General features: G+C 38.1%; 1 protein-coding gene across 4 annotated transcripts in view; it reads right to left on the bottom strand.

Moving 5' to 3' along the window:
- Nucleotides 1-831: 831 nt before the first annotated feature.
- Nucleotides 832-17,905, bottom strand: part of LOC118109494 (anoctamin-1) — a 48,265-nt gene continuing 31,191 nt past the window's right edge. For 3 of the 4 annotated variants that reach the window (XM_035156645.2, XM_035156643.2, XM_035156646.2), the window contains 12 exons: nucleotides 15,934-16,008; nucleotides 14,942-15,010; nucleotides 14,572-14,773; nucleotides 10,926-11,037; nucleotides 10,700-10,757; nucleotides 9,743-9,843; nucleotides 7,259-7,401; nucleotides 6,519-6,671; nucleotides 6,253-6,305; nucleotides 4,162-4,346; nucleotides 3,245-3,350; nucleotides 832-2,260 (listed from right to left, as the gene is read on the bottom strand). In XM_035156645.2, coding sequence (XP_035012536.1) covers nucleotides 2,006-2,260; nucleotides 3,245-3,350; nucleotides 4,162-4,346; nucleotides 6,253-6,305; nucleotides 6,519-6,671; nucleotides 7,259-7,401; nucleotides 9,743-9,843; nucleotides 10,700-10,757; nucleotides 10,926-11,037; nucleotides 14,572-14,773; nucleotides 14,942-15,010; nucleotides 15,934-16,008 — 1,512 coding nt within the window. In that variant the 3' untranslated portion in view covers nucleotides 832-2,005. The remainder of the gene's footprint in view (nucleotides 2,261-3,244; nucleotides 3,351-4,161; nucleotides 4,347-6,252; nucleotides 6,306-6,518; nucleotides 6,672-7,258; nucleotides 7,402-9,742; nucleotides 9,844-10,699; nucleotides 10,758-10,925; nucleotides 11,038-14,571; nucleotides 14,774-14,941; nucleotides 15,011-15,933; nucleotides 16,009-17,905) is intronic. The other variant, XM_035156647.2, reaches the window with a different exon arrangement.

The following is a 17,905-nucleotide window of genomic DNA, read 5'->3' as shown; positions in this document are numbered from 1 at the left end:
GGTTCGGTGGCTGGACTGGTACCGGCTGGGTGGGGCTGAGAGACGAGTGCGATCCCGAATGACATCATACGGGGGAGGAAGTACGAAACGAGACGTTTCGATAACATATTTCTTAGAATGAACTGAGTGAAAAAGTCTGCGGAGTGACTGTTTCCATACTTTGAGGGTCCCTACTCTTCCCCTTCAAGTAATTAAAGATAATAAAAGCCCAGAACATGTATTTTACACAATATGGGCCCTTTAAGCCTTGTTCTGCCCAGTGACCATAGTGTCAAGTTTGTCCTTGATCATTTTCTATCAGATATGAGGTATTAATTTCTGAAGGCTGTTGTGACAGCAATATCCTCACATGCTGTGTAAGGGAATGGTGGGTCACACTGCGGCTGTTTGTATGTTTGTTGCCTCTGAATACAGCACAGAAAAAAGATTAAGTGATGTGTTCATTACATTTTTTCGGGGGCTAAATGCATGCAACTTTAATCTTTATTACCCCACTGCAGTAGTACAATGCTATGTTTCAGCTACAATGCTCCAAATGCAAAATTCTATTTATATATGAAAATGTATTATTTCCCATTATTCATCAGATGTCTTTAGTCCCACTAACTTCAGCATGTTACTTTGTGACCCCATCACAACTGGCATTAGGAACACAGTGACTGAATCACAGTGTAACATATGGCTTACTGTTACAAATGGAACTGAGATGACCACTGACGTAGAAATAAACGGTCACAACATGCAGTAAATTAAGATTAATCCAGGGCAGGTTATTATCCTTATCCTTACATAGCTACCAGTTCCATAACCGTTGGTATAGCATTTTCAAAATAATAATAAATCAGGCTTTAATGTTTCATATACATTTGCTTACAGAAACCAGAAAAGTGCTAGCTTGCCTTCAACAATAAAATACAAAACATGGGAAGCTACTGTAATAAGTAATAAAAATCTGATTTACTTAGAAGAAACACTGTTGATGCTATTTTGCTTTAGTCATTTTTAGATTTCAGGTACAAAGTTAACAATCCTATCAAGCTGGCAGTTCCTTGACGGATGGAAAGTAGAGAAAACCTGGCTCAGCCCTGTTTCTTTGTGCCAGAGGTGTTGGGTACAGTGCAGTGGCTTCCGTAGCTCTACAGCACCATCACAGCATCATTGTTTCGGATGCTTCCCATGGTGCAGTTCTCTACACTACATGAAAAGAATGGTGCTGGCACTGTGAGCCTGTGAGCTTTGTGTCAGGTCTAAGAAAACCTTACATTTTCAGATACAGCAGGAGCGTAGTATTATTTCAGAAAACAGTCAAGTGACAAGTGTAACTGAGATGGAGGTGAAGTATTCTTTTTTCCAGCTCTTAAAGCCAAATACCCATTCCGTTCCAACACTCATTTAACACTCAGTTCCTTACATAACCATACCAGTACACCAAAGAAATGCAGGTTATTTGTAAATGTGTATGTGAGTGTAATTGGTTGTTTGTGTCAGCCCTGTGATGGATATATATTATATGTATTTTCTATCATGATGGGTATAACATCAACAACCTTGTCCAACAATTCTGATTGGCCTTTGAGTGAGGTTGATGAAAATCTGTCAAAACAGAAATGGTATGCCTTACTGCCCTTCTATGTTAAATTATATATCCACATGCTATGTTGTCTAATACTGTTTACAATAAAAAATATTTTGCAATAAAAATGATTGCGTACACATTTAACGATTCCCGTACACGTTCACAAAACTGACTACACTTTTAGAGATTGTTGTACACTTTCACAAATGTATATGTACGAAGTAGTTTTCAGTTCGATAGCTGTCTACACACACTGCAACACATTTGGCCCCATTTTCCTCACACCTCATCAGCCAGCAAATCTCCCAGTTGAAGGAATGTTCTGAACAAGAACAAAAACAAAGAGTTTAGGTTGGCCTGAGCAAGCAGGCTGCTAGCAAGCTTTGACTTGCTAACTAAGACTGTACCAAGAAATCACTGTTACGAGCATTAGAAGCTCTTAGTGTTGTTGTTTTGGAGTCCGGAGCGCGGGTGGGCCATTGTGCAGTTGTTGTTGTTGCTACCGCTGCAGTTCTCCTTGCCTCCTGTAGAGGATCTGCTCTCAAGGATAAGGACCTTGCCCTGCTCTTCCTTCATGAAGAGGTCTACCAATAGAATCTTCTCCTTGTGGATCTGAAGGCTGATGTCTTTAGGGATGTCTGGAATTAGCCAGTCCACAACATCATTCATCAGCAGCACAACATTCTGGTGGTGATAAATGGAAGAGAATCAGTTCTTTTGTATTTGTTTGTGTTATCTCTAATGAATTATTAAAGAACTAGTTGTTACAACTGAAATGTGATTTCAAATGCAGAATCTTCCAATCCTGCACTGTGTATATAGGAACATATGTGATATATTAAAACGTGAAGTTAAAGAAACATTAAATCACTAAAGCCTGTGTCAAATTTGGAGGCAAAAGAAATTAGGAAGACTGCAGAGACAACATGATAATACAAAATTCCAAAAGTTGACAAAGACTTGTTTGAGTGAAGCTACATCCACACTAATATGTTTTCATTCTAAAATGAATACAATCTCCATCTAGATAATCTGAATCCAGGGTTTCAGATTATCAGAAGTAATCTCCACACATATTAACACACCTGAGAACACATACCACATGACCATTCATGTACACCGAGCATGTGTGGGTTAGTGTAAGTAGGAAGATTGTCAGTTGGTTGCTTAATCTTTCATCATGATGGGAAGGTTTGCGCTCTATTTTACTGCTACAACACACACTTTGTTTTGAAGGGAGCGTCACTAGATGGCAGCATGACATCACCATAGTGCCAGTAGCCTGATTTTCTGTATGGTGATATCAAGTCAGACTGGCAGCTGGTTTCTGCTGACTTGAAAATATTGTGTCATTTATGGTCAAATTTTGGCCAGCTTCTATGTCATTATGGGAGGGTGTTTCCTTCACTCTGTTTTGAAGTCTTAACTTACTGCTATCAGAGTTCACAGTTGATACTGAGCTGAATGTGCTGTCAGGTGGTACAGTCCAGTACCCAATAGTGCCTGGACTGGTGAGGATAACTGATCTGACAGCAAATCCATCCAGATAAAAAGCCAGATCAGCATTGTTTCACCCATTAAAGGCAAACTGGCCAGGGGCAAGCTGCCTTTATTTAATTATATAATAAATACATAAATCTCTATGACTTTTTGCGTGTGTCAACTTACCTGGAAAACAATGACAAAGGCCAGTCGCACGGCCAGCACCGCCCAGAACTCCTTGGAGATCTCATATGGAGTGGCTGACCAAGGAGGTTCTCTGTAGTCCTTATACCTTTAGTGAAGATCAATCAATCATTATACTTGTATAGCCCATATTCCCATATCAAATTTTTCTCATAGGGTTGAACATTGTGTCAAATGCTCTGCTCTTAACCCTCAGTGAGACAAATGAAAAACTCAAAACAACCAAAACCCCAAATACCACAGTGCGGTTGTATGCCTCGATCAACCAGTGGAGTTTCTATCTAAAAATGTTTTCTTCCAGATAATTATAAGGTCCATGACCTACCTTTGATCACTGAAATATAATCAATTAATTATTTCCAAGTGACAACTGATAAGAAGTAGAAGAAATTCCCTCAAGGTGGTCTTGAAAAATCACATTCAAGAGGCCAAAAACCTTTCCCTCTGATCTCTGATCATCAAAAATAATCATTTAATCTATGAATCCAATTGCCTGTTTGTCCCAAATGTGAAAGGATTCCCTCAAGGCATCCCAGAGATATCACATTCACCTCAGCAGAACACCTCAACAAAATAACAATATTTACAAAATTCATGAGAAAAGTTGGGTGCTGTCCATTTAAGAACAGTTTAAGTTTTTGTTAAAGGAAGTTTTAGTTGATGAATGCTCCTGTTTTTCTTGATGTGGCTATCTTATCCCTTTTTTAAGACATTTTACTCCTCCGATTGTAATTTCTACTTGTTTATGTAAATGCAGGGCACCATCGTAAACGAGAGCTCTGCTCTCAATTGGTTAATATCCTGTCTAAATAAAGGTTATCTATAGTCCTCTTACATTTCATGTCTCTTACATGTTTCATCAAGAAATTGACAACTGTGAACTGAAATGGATTTCCCACCTGCAAATCTCAACAGGGTAGCCAAGTTGCAATGGATCCATAGGTTCTTTGCCGTCCTGGAAGTGGCTGACATTAAAATGGGACAGGGTGTTGTTGACAAATCCATGCATGGAGCCATCTGGACTGTACATGTACTGGTAGACCATCCGAGGTATGAAGTCTGAGGTGAAGGAGATGACAAATGCCTGGAATTGGAGTAGGGGATGGAGTGGTAGGGTGGGGGTTCAAAGGTCAAAGACATGAATACGAGTTAAGCTAATGTGAATATATATTTCATATACCTTGTACAATCAAAACTGTGTGGAATGAAACAAAAAAAACTAAGTCACAATTCAGGGGCTGAATCCTTTGGATTTTGAAGACTGATTGGCGGCTCGGTCAACTTGGACATCCCATTTTGAAGGCTCCTTCAAATGTGGTTAACAAATGCATGCTTTCATTCCTGGCCAACAAAGGATCCAATGAGTGTGTCCTTCTATGGCCAACCTATTCCAGGATTCATTGCACCCCAGTGACAAATAGGATTTTTGAATATCAGGTTTTAACTCACTCGAATAGCTATTCGTACAAATAAAATAAAAAATATATCTGTTTTCAGACATAAGTAAGAAAATAAAATCAGACCAGACCATTTCATTTGGTTCGGCCTCTGCAGTGTGAAGGATGCAGCCCCTGAAATGGGACATAGTATAGTGTCAAGTTGAAATGAAACAATACACTGGACTATAGTGTTTGAGTTGAAGTTGTTCTATCACTCATACAGAGGCTTCTACTGGTTGTATTGCAAGGCATCAAGATGGTGTGGTAGTATGGGCAAGACTACTGACAAGGTGTTTCTGGAGCTTCAGGAGCAGTATTTTCATGAGGGAGAGAAGCTCCATTCACTGCGTACTACACAGCTTTTTAACTTTGCAGCTTTGATTCAGTCACAACATGTTTAGGAGAGGCAGACAGTCATGTGGCTCTGTCATTGATCTCTGGTCGAGGCTGTTAATTTGGCAACATGGTGGCTGTGAAGCCCGCCTCTATACGTGCCCAATTCCTGTGTGCCCTGCTTATGTAACGTAGTGGTGAGTAGAGAATGAGTGAATTTTCATTTTTCTGTGAACTATCCCTTTAAGTGCCTTGAGATAATGTATGGTATGATTTGGTGCTTTACAAATAAAATTAAAATGAATTGAATATAGACAACAGATGTTGATCATATAGCTAAATGTAATTTAATCACATACACTTGTAATCTGAAGATGATTTGGCTAATTTGTTTTGTTTGACCTTGTTTAACCAGCACAAGGCTCAAAGTGTCACAGAAAGACTAAGCAGAGGAGCTGAATCAAAAATAAATCTGAACAGTTAATAGGGAAAGGAAAAGAAGTGTAATTAAAATGGGGCAGGACATTTTTCCCCTCAACCATTGCAGTTCTCCATTGGCTTTAAGTAACATTGTGACAACATTTCTCTGCCTTGATTTGACCAATGACTGTATATAATAAATAATGTGGATCGCTGCAGGGGTGGCTGCCGAAGAGGTCATAAGTCTTGTCCCTTGGACATCCTACAAACTAAAAGAATCAAACTACTAGTTTATTTCTGATAAACTTACTTGGCGCTATTTAAATGGAGTGAAATGTCATTGACTGGTGATCGGTCAGGCAGGTGTATTGGCAGGACATCAATATCCCAGCTGGGCTCCATGACTAATGCTGGGCAGATATTTCAGGCTCGAAATGACCTTACCAGCGCAAGAAGGCAGCTCCCATATCCAGGATATTTTGGCCTTACTTTTGTACAGTGGGTGAATGTGGAAACGTTCATCATTACATTACAGTCACTCGGGTAGATGTCTACTTTGTCGACAATATTACGTAGTTTTCAAATGAAACATTTCACTGTGGCATTGATGCCAAACTGTTGATATTCTGCATCCTCAGTGTTATAGGGCTTTCATCTCCATGTTTAAACAGTGGCCCATTTTGTCTGTCCGTCCCTGCATCATTTTAAATCCAGAGTGACGGAGTACTGAGCCAAAATATAGCCAGACTACATACAGATATGCATTAGGATAAGTCAATACATTAATATGTTACTTACATTGATGATGACAGCCACTTTTGCCACTCCTCTAAGTATGTTGTACCATATACCTGTAGATATAACAATATGCATAGATTACTGGATTTCAGCGTTAAGACAGTGAAAGGATATGTCCTCAAAGCTTGTTGGTCTTGAAGAGCAAGCTTATAGGACAACATTAACAACATTTCCCCAAGATTTCACTGTATTCCTTTAATATTGGGTATGTGTCTGTGTATTTCATGCCTTTTTATAATATCTGCAGTAAAATTAATGTAACCCACCAATGTCTTTGGCTCTTGCTGCCACTGGTCTCCGCAACTCTGCCACAAATTTCTTGGCATCAAGTCGTATTTCAATGATGTTGTTGAGCAGAGCAAAGAGTGGAGCCAGCGGGAAGGACGCCACGAACAAGGTAACAAAACCAAACTGGATGACTGGACATAGAGGACGACAGACAAAAATATTAGGTTATCACAACCAACTGTCAGCCATATCTGTGTTTAAATCCAGCCTCGATTGGACAACAGAAGCCCTATACATTAAACTATATTATAGTATATTATGCACATGAGAAGAACATTGGATTAATACTGGATGAAGGGGTTAACAGGATTCCTGCCACAAATAGCTAAATCCTTTATTTTGAATTTAGTTCAGCATTGGTTCTCCTCTTCATAGCACCACGCAACACAAAATAGTTACACTGTCCATGATCATCCCCTTTTAAGGTTCAATTTATTTTCTCACTGATTGCAATTGTATTCTTTAAAAGTGGAGTAAGCAATTCATTCAGTTTACTTTTTGTCATGCTCCATCTATTCCACAGGCCTATGACACTGGTAAATGCATGAAGATCCAAATGCAGCATTGAGGAAAACATTGAAACATTTTAATGTGTTATGACTGTGAGTGTGTGTGTGTGTGTGTGTGTGTGTGTGTGTGTGTGTGTGTGTGTGTGTGTGTGTGTGTGTGTGTGTGTGTGTGTGTGTTTGTGTGTGAATGTATGTGGTGTGATACTGACTCATTTCCATATATTCTGGTGTTAACCCAGCAAATGGTTCCAGAAAGTGGTCTGTTTCATATCTCATCAGCTTCTTCTTTCTCTCTTCCTCCTGAAAAGCACCTCGCTTTGACCGAATGTAGCGAATCAACTTCTTCAGCTTGCTGAGGAATATGCACATTTGCACACACACACACACACACACACACACATGAACAGACAAGCATGCAGACATATTATTGACTTAGTGGTATGCAGCAATGATTACTTGCACATTTCTGTTTTTGTCACGAATATACCCCAGTGGTCGCCAACCGGCGATCCCAGATCAGCTGTGTGTCGGTTGTCTGTTGATCACACTGGCAGTGTGCCCGCTACTGGCTGTGGGGCTGCTGGTTTATCAACTGCATTTCCTTCAATACAAGTCCAATTATGTACTAAACTAAATGTAAGAACTCTACGGTATGAAGACGTGCATCTTCTGGTCTTGTGATAACGATCAAAGCCCCGTTGGAACAAATGAATGTATTCAGAAAGTGAAACGCTGGAGTGCTTTTACTTTAAAACCAGTTCGGAATGTGTTAAACATACGTATGTATGTGACATAGACAGATAAACACTGTGGTTCACAGCAGAATAAACAGAGAAAATGATCTTTCACCTGAGTTTAAATGTTTATCACAACAGTTCCTGTATGCATTTCAAAATAAAAGCAATCCAGCGTTTCTGTTGACCGAATCCATTCTTTTGTTTAAAAAAAGCAGTTTTATTGTGACATATTTGCAGGAGCGAAAGATGCACTGCTTCATACTGTATAGTACTTGTATTTATTTGAGTACACAGGACAACTTTTATGCAAGGAAATAGTCATATTTACGGCCATATTCAAGGCAAAGCCTATGTAAAAACATTGTGCTGCAGTAGCAGCTCCTCTGCAAAACATCTTGTTGAACTGAGAACCAAAATATTGTGCATTGAACAGATGCTGTAAATATGAATTGATAATAATGTCAATATTGAGCATTAAATAGATAAAGTTGCATATCTGCCTTTCTTTGTGTATATTTATAAAGCCTTTAACAGAAATAATAAATATGATCATGATGATGAAGTTTTTCGGAAGATATCCGGGTGGTAGATCCCGGCTTACGTTTGGAATAAAAGAGGGATCTTGGGCTCGAAAAGGTTGGTGACCACTGATCTACACTCATTAAAGCTTCAGTGTGTAAGATTTAGATGAAAGGGATCTATTGGCATAAATTTTATACAAAGTAATTCTAGTGATGTTCTCACGAGTGTTTCATCTAAATTGTCTGAATTGTTGTTTTCTTACCCTAGAATGGGGCCTCTTTACAGAGGCTGCCATGTTTTTACAGTAGCCCAGACTGGACAAACTAAACACCTTTTGAGTTTTTATGACAACGGAAGGTTTCCACAGGTTCTCTTTCATGTTTGGAAGGGGAGGGTGAGGTGAGGGGTATTCAGCTGCAACATGCAACTTCACCACTAGATGTCACTAAATAGTCTGTTTTTATACAAATGATCTGTATTTATATAGCAATTCTCTAGTCTTGATGACCACTCAAAGCCCTTTTCAGTACAGATTTATGACATTATTTCAGTAGGCTATTTCGTAGAAGACTCTTTGGAAGCAGTGTTGAGTTCTCTGGGTCTGCAGTCTCTACCTGGATTAGGGATCTCATTCATCTTGGCAGATAGTGTCTGTAAACCTGTGACCTTTGATCTTCACATCTTAAAATGATTTAAGACAAGGATGAAGACTGCAGTTTGGCTGGGCCACTTAAATCAGAGACTTGTCCCAAAGTCACTCCAGTGTTGTTTTGGCCTAATGCCTCGGTTCGCCTTAGTCTCAGGTTGCGGGCACTGTGGAGCAGTTCTCATTTCTGACCAAGGTATTATCCAGATGATGATGCCTGTTAACCAGACACTGTGTATGAAGTTTTGTTTAAAGGGTCTAATTTGTGTCTCATCAGAGCAGATAATCTTTCTCCCCATGCTCCATGAGGTCTTTAAATACTGTTTGGAAAAATCCAAGCAGTTCTATGTCTTTCACTTAAAATAGCGCCAACCCTTTCCACCGGAAAGTTCTGACTGATTGAGACAGTCATGGTTGCAGCAGGTTCTCCCATCCCAGCCGAGGACCTCTGCAGCTCTGTTAAAGGGACTATCGAGTACTTTATCATCATTTTCTCTTATCATTAAATTGCATAATGTCATGAATTTATTAAGAAAAGGGGGAAAGTATGAATACTTACTTTTTTAATGTCTACAATAAAGAACACTATTCTTTATTATCATTTCCCTGATGTGTTTATGTCTTCGTAATTACTGACAGATGTGGATGTGTAATTTAGTTGCAGTTCTTGTGAAAAAGAAGCAACTGCTCTTGCACAAATATAGTAATAATAGGGAAACTGTTATTTGTATAAACAGCATGTTTTCTATTTTTTCAAGCTTCATTACGTGCAAGTTTGGCATACTTACGGTACTCCAATTTCAAAAAGGTTGTTCTGAATTAGCTGCTTTCCCAACATGGTGATACTCAGCTGGATACACAGCTCCATCAGACAGCCTCCATGAGCACACTGCAAAACATTCCATGTCCTGTGTTTAAGTGTGTGCTCCAAAATCAATTGCATGATTCTGTAGACACCTGTCACAAAACATACAGCAGCACTGTGTGTGTTGTTGCAGTAGTTACAGAAACAAGACCCACAGGCTGCGGCACCAGTGTCATTTGGTTGTGATGTGTGGAGTAATAAGGGGTGTATAGTTATAATGTTAATGCCTAAACATACTACACTATAAGTGCCATACACAAAGGGAGTATTTACGCAATCAGGACCAATCAGGATTGCTTCTGTTTCTTTTTAATTTATTTCAAATGCACAATACAAAAAAATGCAGTCTAGCATCAAACTGGAGCATATTTTTTCGCATTCACATGTAGGTGGCATTTAAAATTCTGTACAAACTCCAGATATGTTTAGGCTAACATGGTTGCCATAAATGGGTTCTTTTGGTTTCATCCTGCTGACCATCTGTTTTTAGATGGTATATATATATATATATGTCACTTGGAGTTTCTTATATGATGATATAGCCTCTGGTATTAAGCTGTGTATATTTGAAGTCTAATGAAAAAAATATTGATAAATTACTCTTTTCCATAAATTTAAATAAGAAGGCTAAAGTGAAGGGTCACAAGTGTGCCCCTTTAGTGACTTTTGTCCCAGCGCGCAGTTTATTTTTATGTAAAATGTATCAATCTAGGTATATGTTTAAGATTATATCATAATAACTATATCAACTTTTTACCTTTAGTTTATATCCAGAGAATTATACTGTCAACACAACAAGGATGTTTATCTCAACTCTAATCCTAGTGTCTGATTAGGAAGCATTTAGTTTGCCATTAATTTTCAAATGTGTAAACCTTACCTCTTCCATTCTGTAGGACTCAAACACATACAGGTAGCTGCCTGGCCTGCCTACCAGTCTAGAGGAGAAAATCAATAAAAGGCATTAAAAGGATATAACCTTGTCTTAACCCTAAACTATTTTCATTGCAATTATTTAAATAAAAAAAATTCCATCAATAAAATGCATTTTACTAAATATTATACAAATATTACTACTCATGTGAGTACATTACGATGTTACTAACCTTCCCCTGAAGAAAGCAATGTAGATGATGGGGGTGAAAGCGTTGAAAAACTTCAGGATGAAGGTCTTGAAGATGAGTCGTTCTTCAAAACTCTTGTCTGATTTAGGAACCTCTAAAAGGGAACATGAGATTCTTTCATTTTAACTTGAAATGAAAAATAGACCAACAGTACTTCTGAGCACAGACCCTCCATTACAAGCCATTACAGGCAAGTGAGATTTTGTTATATATTTCGGCCAGGGTCATTTATTTTTTGTAATACTGAATTGCACCAAGTCTCTCTGGCATAAATATTTCCCAGCTTAAATTAAATTAATAGAATAAAATAAATAGATTGAAATAAATGACACATAACAAGCACACTATGTGGTACATACAGCAGCAAGAAATTTGAGTTAAATTTCAAGGAAGTCAGTGGGTACGGGACATAAAGCAACATATGTAGCTGTCCATCGGTGTCTAACTAAAGTAACCCTTCTAACATTTGCAACAGTTTTTTTTTCTCTCTCTCAATAAGTAACAAAAAAAGAATAGGATAGGCCTTTCACAAGCCAAGTTAGCAAACAGACAATGGTAAATGGAATGTATTTATACAGCAACTTCTCTGGTCATCCTTACACCACAAGTTACTTTCACCCATTCACACCCATTCATACAGAACTTCTAAATATTGTGCTTCTCTATCATACAGGACATGTTTTGTGAAAAGCTGAGTAAAGCTTAATATTTTGTTACGTTAATGGCTAACTGTGAGCAGAGATGGTTCACACAAGTGCATGAATAGAAAATGTGAATGCAAAAGCCACAACCCAACTGCAAAATCAACACAATGGAAACACAACCACAATGGAAGTGAGCAACAACTGATGTTGAAAATGAAACAAACTGAATTGCTTGCTGCGGTCAAGTGAGCCGTGTTGGTGTTCCAGTTCATGGATAATATTAGTTCACATTTCCACAATAATTTACAAATGTGTGTAAAATCCAAAACTATGTGTCGGTAATGCTACTCGCTAAACCAAAGATCAGCTTGGTCAAATTAACCACCTTTACACCAAAAGTCCTGTTTAGCCTTTCAGTCGCTTACCACAGGTTTTTTTCAGAGAACACGCATGTTAACTGGGCATAGTTACATCTTCAACATAAGGCTGGAGTTCTCAAATGTAATACAAATGCCCAAAAGTATCTCATTATTCATGAAAAATTGTTCAACAACATCATAAAAAATATATAATAAATTGTTGAAAAATACTATGTGTGTCTGTTGGACCATATGCACAATTAGTTAGTCACAGAGGTTAGTTTGGGGCTGGAAGTCTCTCCTTTGTATCCACAGCCCATCAGTGTCTCATTAATGTGACCTACTGATACTATAATAAAAAAAAAGTTTACATAAAGAGCACAAAATACATGTATTTAGCCTAACCCTATTTTAAGGTTACATATTTACACCATTGGCCATGTTACCTTTTTTACATTGTATAGTTTTATTATTTTTACAGTTTTTCTCAATTGTTTATACTGTTGTGTCCCCTCTGACATAAACAATATAGCTATTAGTAGGAACTGAATGAGTTATACTTTCCTGTGATTTGTTATAAATATGTGGTATTTGTTTATTATTATAGTGTGTGCCAAAAAAGGCAAGCTCACTATTTTGCTCTGTATCAGATTGAATGTCATTCATTTTCCAAACTTTCCAAACTCAAAAAGGCTAAACACTCTCAATAAAATACTTTAAAGTTGAACAGTTGACATCACAGTAAGGAAACCACACGGAAATTAAACACAGAAATATACAAAAGATACAAAAAAGCCCCTTTGGTCCATGCTTGAAACATCTATGGTAATTACATAGCAATAGGCATAAATAAGCATATATTTGGTTTGATTAGATAATAGTGTAGTTGTGGACATAAAGAATTTATTTAAAATGGATCAAAAAATTGTAAGAGACATCCTGAGGTATAATGTCCATCCTGTAGGCTCTGCATCCAAGGACCACTGTATTATAAAGAGGAGATGTAAAAAATTATACCTTTAAGGGTAAATAGTAGGCCATGTCAATTCAACAAGATACTATTGTGATGGCCCTCAAATGGGCAGCTTCACCTCTTTCCAACTGCAGATAGCCCAAAAGCTCATCACAGAAACAGGTTGGTTTCCGCTTTGTTTTTGTTCATATTATATAGCAAGAGCTATTTGCAAAGATAACATGACTATCTGTTATCAACAGATGATTTGTTTGGTTTATGTCTGGTTTGTGGTGAAGACGACAAACATATGCAATGGTTAAGGCATGTTTTAAGCACTTTTTACATCTTTTTTCGCACTGCCATATATGTCATTTATTTTCTCTTCTATGTAGATTCCCTGTCCACTGTATGGATGTTTGAGTATAGCTGGTTCCACTGGATCAGTTTTGGGCAACCACCAGTGGATTTAAATGTTTGAACAAATAAAGTCTCTTATCAAACTATTCCTATGCTATTTATGTAAACACAATAAACTTATTAAATGATAGTGTTTGCAGAACAATAGCTTTTGCTATTCTCACACACAGTCACTAAATTGCCATATCCTACATTCTTTACATTTGTTCAGACAGGGTTTTATCTGGTATTAAATGGTCATTTAAATTCAAATTGCACCTTTAAACACGGCACAAACAGCAACCAATCTCAACGGTTAAATTTTCATACGAAAACAAAAACAAAAAAAAGGAACAGGACAAAGAAATTCAGCTGAAAACAAGCCCCCACAGAGGACACTGTAACATGTGCAATGGTGGAACGGGCTTGGGCTTGGCTTGTCTCCATGACAACTGCAATGTATCGGGTATGTTAAAAGTGTAATGGTGATCAGCCTTTTCTCTAGTCAAGACCATGAATGTGTTAAATAAAATGTAATCTTTAGCTCCTCCTAATACAAATAGCTCACCATGGAGAGCATGCAACTTAGATGCATGCTTTTCTTCTTGGCCAGGATTCGAATGACAGAATTGCACATCTGGAATTTGTTCTTAAATTAATATAAACAGTTTACTAGACCTTTGTAAAAAGGTAATTCGTGTTGCTGATTGCCATTGGCTTATGACTCCCTTGTTTAAAGATGGCAGCATGTCAGAGAGGTGCTGACTGAGAAGAAGCACACACAAGTGTCCTGTGTGCTCTGTGCTGAGAAAATCCACTGTGGTAATCAGCTAGTGTTACAATACCCTTGGGTGAAACATCTCGGCCATCATAGATTTACACCTTTGCACTTAGACACCTTTGAAAAGCAAAGATTTGGTGTAAATAAATATGGTCTTGAAATGATCTCTCTTGATTTATTAATGCTTATAAAAGCTTTTCTTGCAATAAAAGCCATACTCTATTTAAATGCATCACATCAAACGTCAACTGCTGTACCTAATGTTCACTTCACATCTGAGAGCCACAATCCTAAAATGGCCTTTACAACAATAACCGTTTTAAATGCAACAACAAACAAATAATTATGTCACACCTTTATCAATGAAAACCATGATCAGGTTTTACAAATAAACGTGCAAAACAATTTAAAAAGGTTCAAAGGTCTCATTGTGATGACATGCGGCCTGTTTTCACACAGTTAACTGCCTATGCCAGTTTTTCACTGAACTTACCTAACACAGTGAGCCATCGTGCCACAGCACCATACACCTCATCCAGTATGAGGATGACCACCAGGTTGATGATGGCTGCAGTGGTTTTAACCGTCAGTTGTACATGGTTTCGTGTAATGGGATTGGAACTCATGTGGAGAGCAGCTTTGGTGGAGATCCGGTAGAGGATTACACCAAACACAATGGCAAATGTAACACCAATCTGACAAGGCAAAGGTTTGCAGAATTAAACACAGGATACGTGGACTTTGAGAGAAAAGGAATAACCGCTCATCAGTGATTTACAACATACGCGTGAGGGTGAGGGTGGGCCTGGTGTCAACACCACACTCACCATTACCCGCACAGTACGTCAAGACGTTTTCCTCACCATCAACAGCATCATGACAATATTAGTCATGTAGGCAGGAAGGCGGTCTCGAAAGGTGAGCTTTTCCACCTAAAGTAGAAACACAAAAATGTTCAGTAAGACTGCAACATCCAGATTTAGTGAAGTGGGTTGTAAATACAGATATTCCAACATTGAGAGGCTGTTGACAATGAGCTATGTGACATGTTGAACAAAGCAAGGACGATTACAACAGAAACAGCTCAGCTGATTTGTCACCATAGAACATGGAGAAAAGGAGTCGTACAGTCTGAACTTCAAGTTCAAAGGTCCAAAAGCACTCTCATGACATAAAATACAATGATGAGGTGATGACATTTTATATTGGACTAACTTCACACATGTGATTTCCTGCAGAAAGAGTTCATCTTACTCCACAACTCAGGGAGGGAAAGGTTGTCACCATGTTGGCAGCAGCTACTTTGATTTGTGGCGGGGCTGCAAAAAGTGCTGATGGGATGAAGTGGAATGAACTGACTTGGCATTGTACATTATCTATCTAACTATTTAATGGAAATAGAAGATGGTACTCTGATTGGTTTATGACATGTTACACCAAAAACATAAATATTTATTAAGAGACTAAGTACAACCCTTTAACCCTGCATCTGGTGCAGTGACCTTCTGTTTGTCGTTTAAGTTGCAGGAGTGGATTTGGAACTGCGTCTTTAAATAGATCTTTGAAAAAATATCTGTAACCATGCCTTTAAAACACAAATAGCAAAACACAAACCACTGTGCATTTAAAAGAATATATATCAATAAGTTTTTTATCTATACCAGCTTTTAAAACGCAATGATGTGCTGAACCCTGTCCCAGCTATTGACACAATATATATAAAGTGCAAATAAAAGTCAATGACATACAACCAAGTAACCTGGTTTAAAGAGTATGGCAAAATAATGTATGTGATGTTTTGAATTAACACATACAACTTGAGAGATACAAATATGCAGAGCCTATATGTTATTACCTTGTGCGGGGCTTTCTGATCTTTGCACATAGACTTCTGCATCACCTTGAATTCATATTCAGCCCTGGGGTGGTCCTGTAACAGTGACACAAAGGGAAATGACATGAAAGTGAAACACATAGAAAAGCTGCTGAATTGAAGTGGAATCACCAGCTGGATATGTGTATTGTACAGGTGGGAAGTTTGATAAGCGCAGTGTCATATACGCTCTAAAAACTAGTGGATTTAAAATATTTCAATGCTGTGTGAGTATTTTCAAGGGGTCTTGAAGCTAGTTTTGAGGAACGTTTTTATTGCTCTCATAAATGTGGTCTGGTGTGATCAGTAGGTCCTACTGTTAGGGTGACAGTCCCTTTTCTCTGTTTGTATTTGCCTAACATGGAATGAAAATGTGTAGGAGGCTGATTTGTTTAACATCCAACAAATAAAATCATCTGTATTCATTGGAATATTTATGCTTATTTGACACATACACATTGCCTTGATATTAATGTGATGATGATGGGGGGCACATGTATATGTGTTATGTTGTAGATGAGGTGTCATTATTTCCTTAGAAACAACAATCATACGTGTCAAACAAGAAGGATCCTTATGTATTGATCCAACATTTATCATATAACATTTATTGGTCCAAACTTCAAATGAAACAAGCAAAATCCCTTTAAAATTTGCGAGCCTTGTGCTTAGTGTCGCTACACCACTACTGCATTATGGGTTGCTGAGAAGTTACTTTCAGCTGCAGTGCACCTGAGGCCAAGTCCAGGTGATTATGGTAAATGTAGTAGTTAGTTACAGTTAATTCACCAAAACCCCTTAGAGTTGCAGTGTGTAGAATTTAGTGACATAAAGTGGTGAAGTGTTGCAGCTGAATACCCCCAAACAAGAAAGAGAACCTTTGGTAACCTTCAGTTTTCATAAAAACTCAAAGGGTGTTTAATTTGTCCAGTCTGGGCTACTACAAGAAACATGGTGGCCTCCGAAGAGAGGACCCCCCCTGTTGTAAATATAAAGTATTTCAATATAAAGGCCCATTCTAGGGTAAAGAAAACAAGAATTTGTATAATTTAGATGAAACACACTAGTGAAAACATCACTAGGATTATTTCATATAAAATTTCTCTCAATATATCCCTTTCAGTTAAATCTCACACACTGGACCTTTAACCTCTCACCCCCCATAAACCAACAACTTCTCCTTTCCCTCCACCCCCACAAACCCAGATAACACCTCTCAACCCCCACATCACCCAACAACCCTTCCTACCCCTGGCAAGTGGCAGCTGTTTTCACCAACAGCTTCAGGGGGGCCGGGGGACACATGTAGAGTCCAGTTATACTCACCACTTAAACATTGCAAGTGTTTAAATATCAAACAGATTTTAAAAGAAACATAAACGTGAAGGGAGCACTGAGCTAGAGTTAAAGTGAACAGAGTAAAAGCTTGAGGTGAAAGCACTTTAATAGAGTGCATGTTATGATATTATAAAGGTTGATGGTAATTGTAGAAGCTGCAGTTTGTGGAGCCTGGGAGAGGGATTGTCTTACCCTGGAAAATGTTAGTTAATCAATATATGTTAAATATGTCGGTAAATATGAACATTTTTGCACAATTTCTGACATTAATCAATAACATTTTTTTTTCTTTTTATGACAGTAAGAATGTGTTGATTTCACACTTGCCACTGGCACTGCAGTTTGTGTGCTGTAGTACTGGACATACATACACACATATATGTATATAAAACGTCTGCAAATGTCTAAGGACAAATTATAGCTTTTGGTGATTTTATTTAAGAAGCAGAATCGGTAATTTAAACCCCTGCAGCACATGTTAATGCTTTGTTAAATTGTTATTTCATGAAGTTAAAATGGTGAAAAAAATAATAATTATAGCATGTGCAAAAGTTTGGCCACCCTACTAGGTCAGTCCTCCCGTTTATCAGATGGCTTTTGTGCAGTGTTTGCAGTC

Source organism: Hippoglossus stenolepis, chromosome 5 (genome assembly GCF_022539355.2).
Source record: "Hippoglossus stenolepis isolate QCI-W04-F060 chromosome 5, HSTE1.2, whole genome shotgun sequence".
Lineage (NCBI taxonomy): Eukaryota > Metazoa > Chordata > Actinopteri > Pleuronectiformes > Pleuronectidae > Hippoglossus > Hippoglossus stenolepis.
This window is presented reverse-complemented; position numbering and strand designations above follow the sequence as displayed.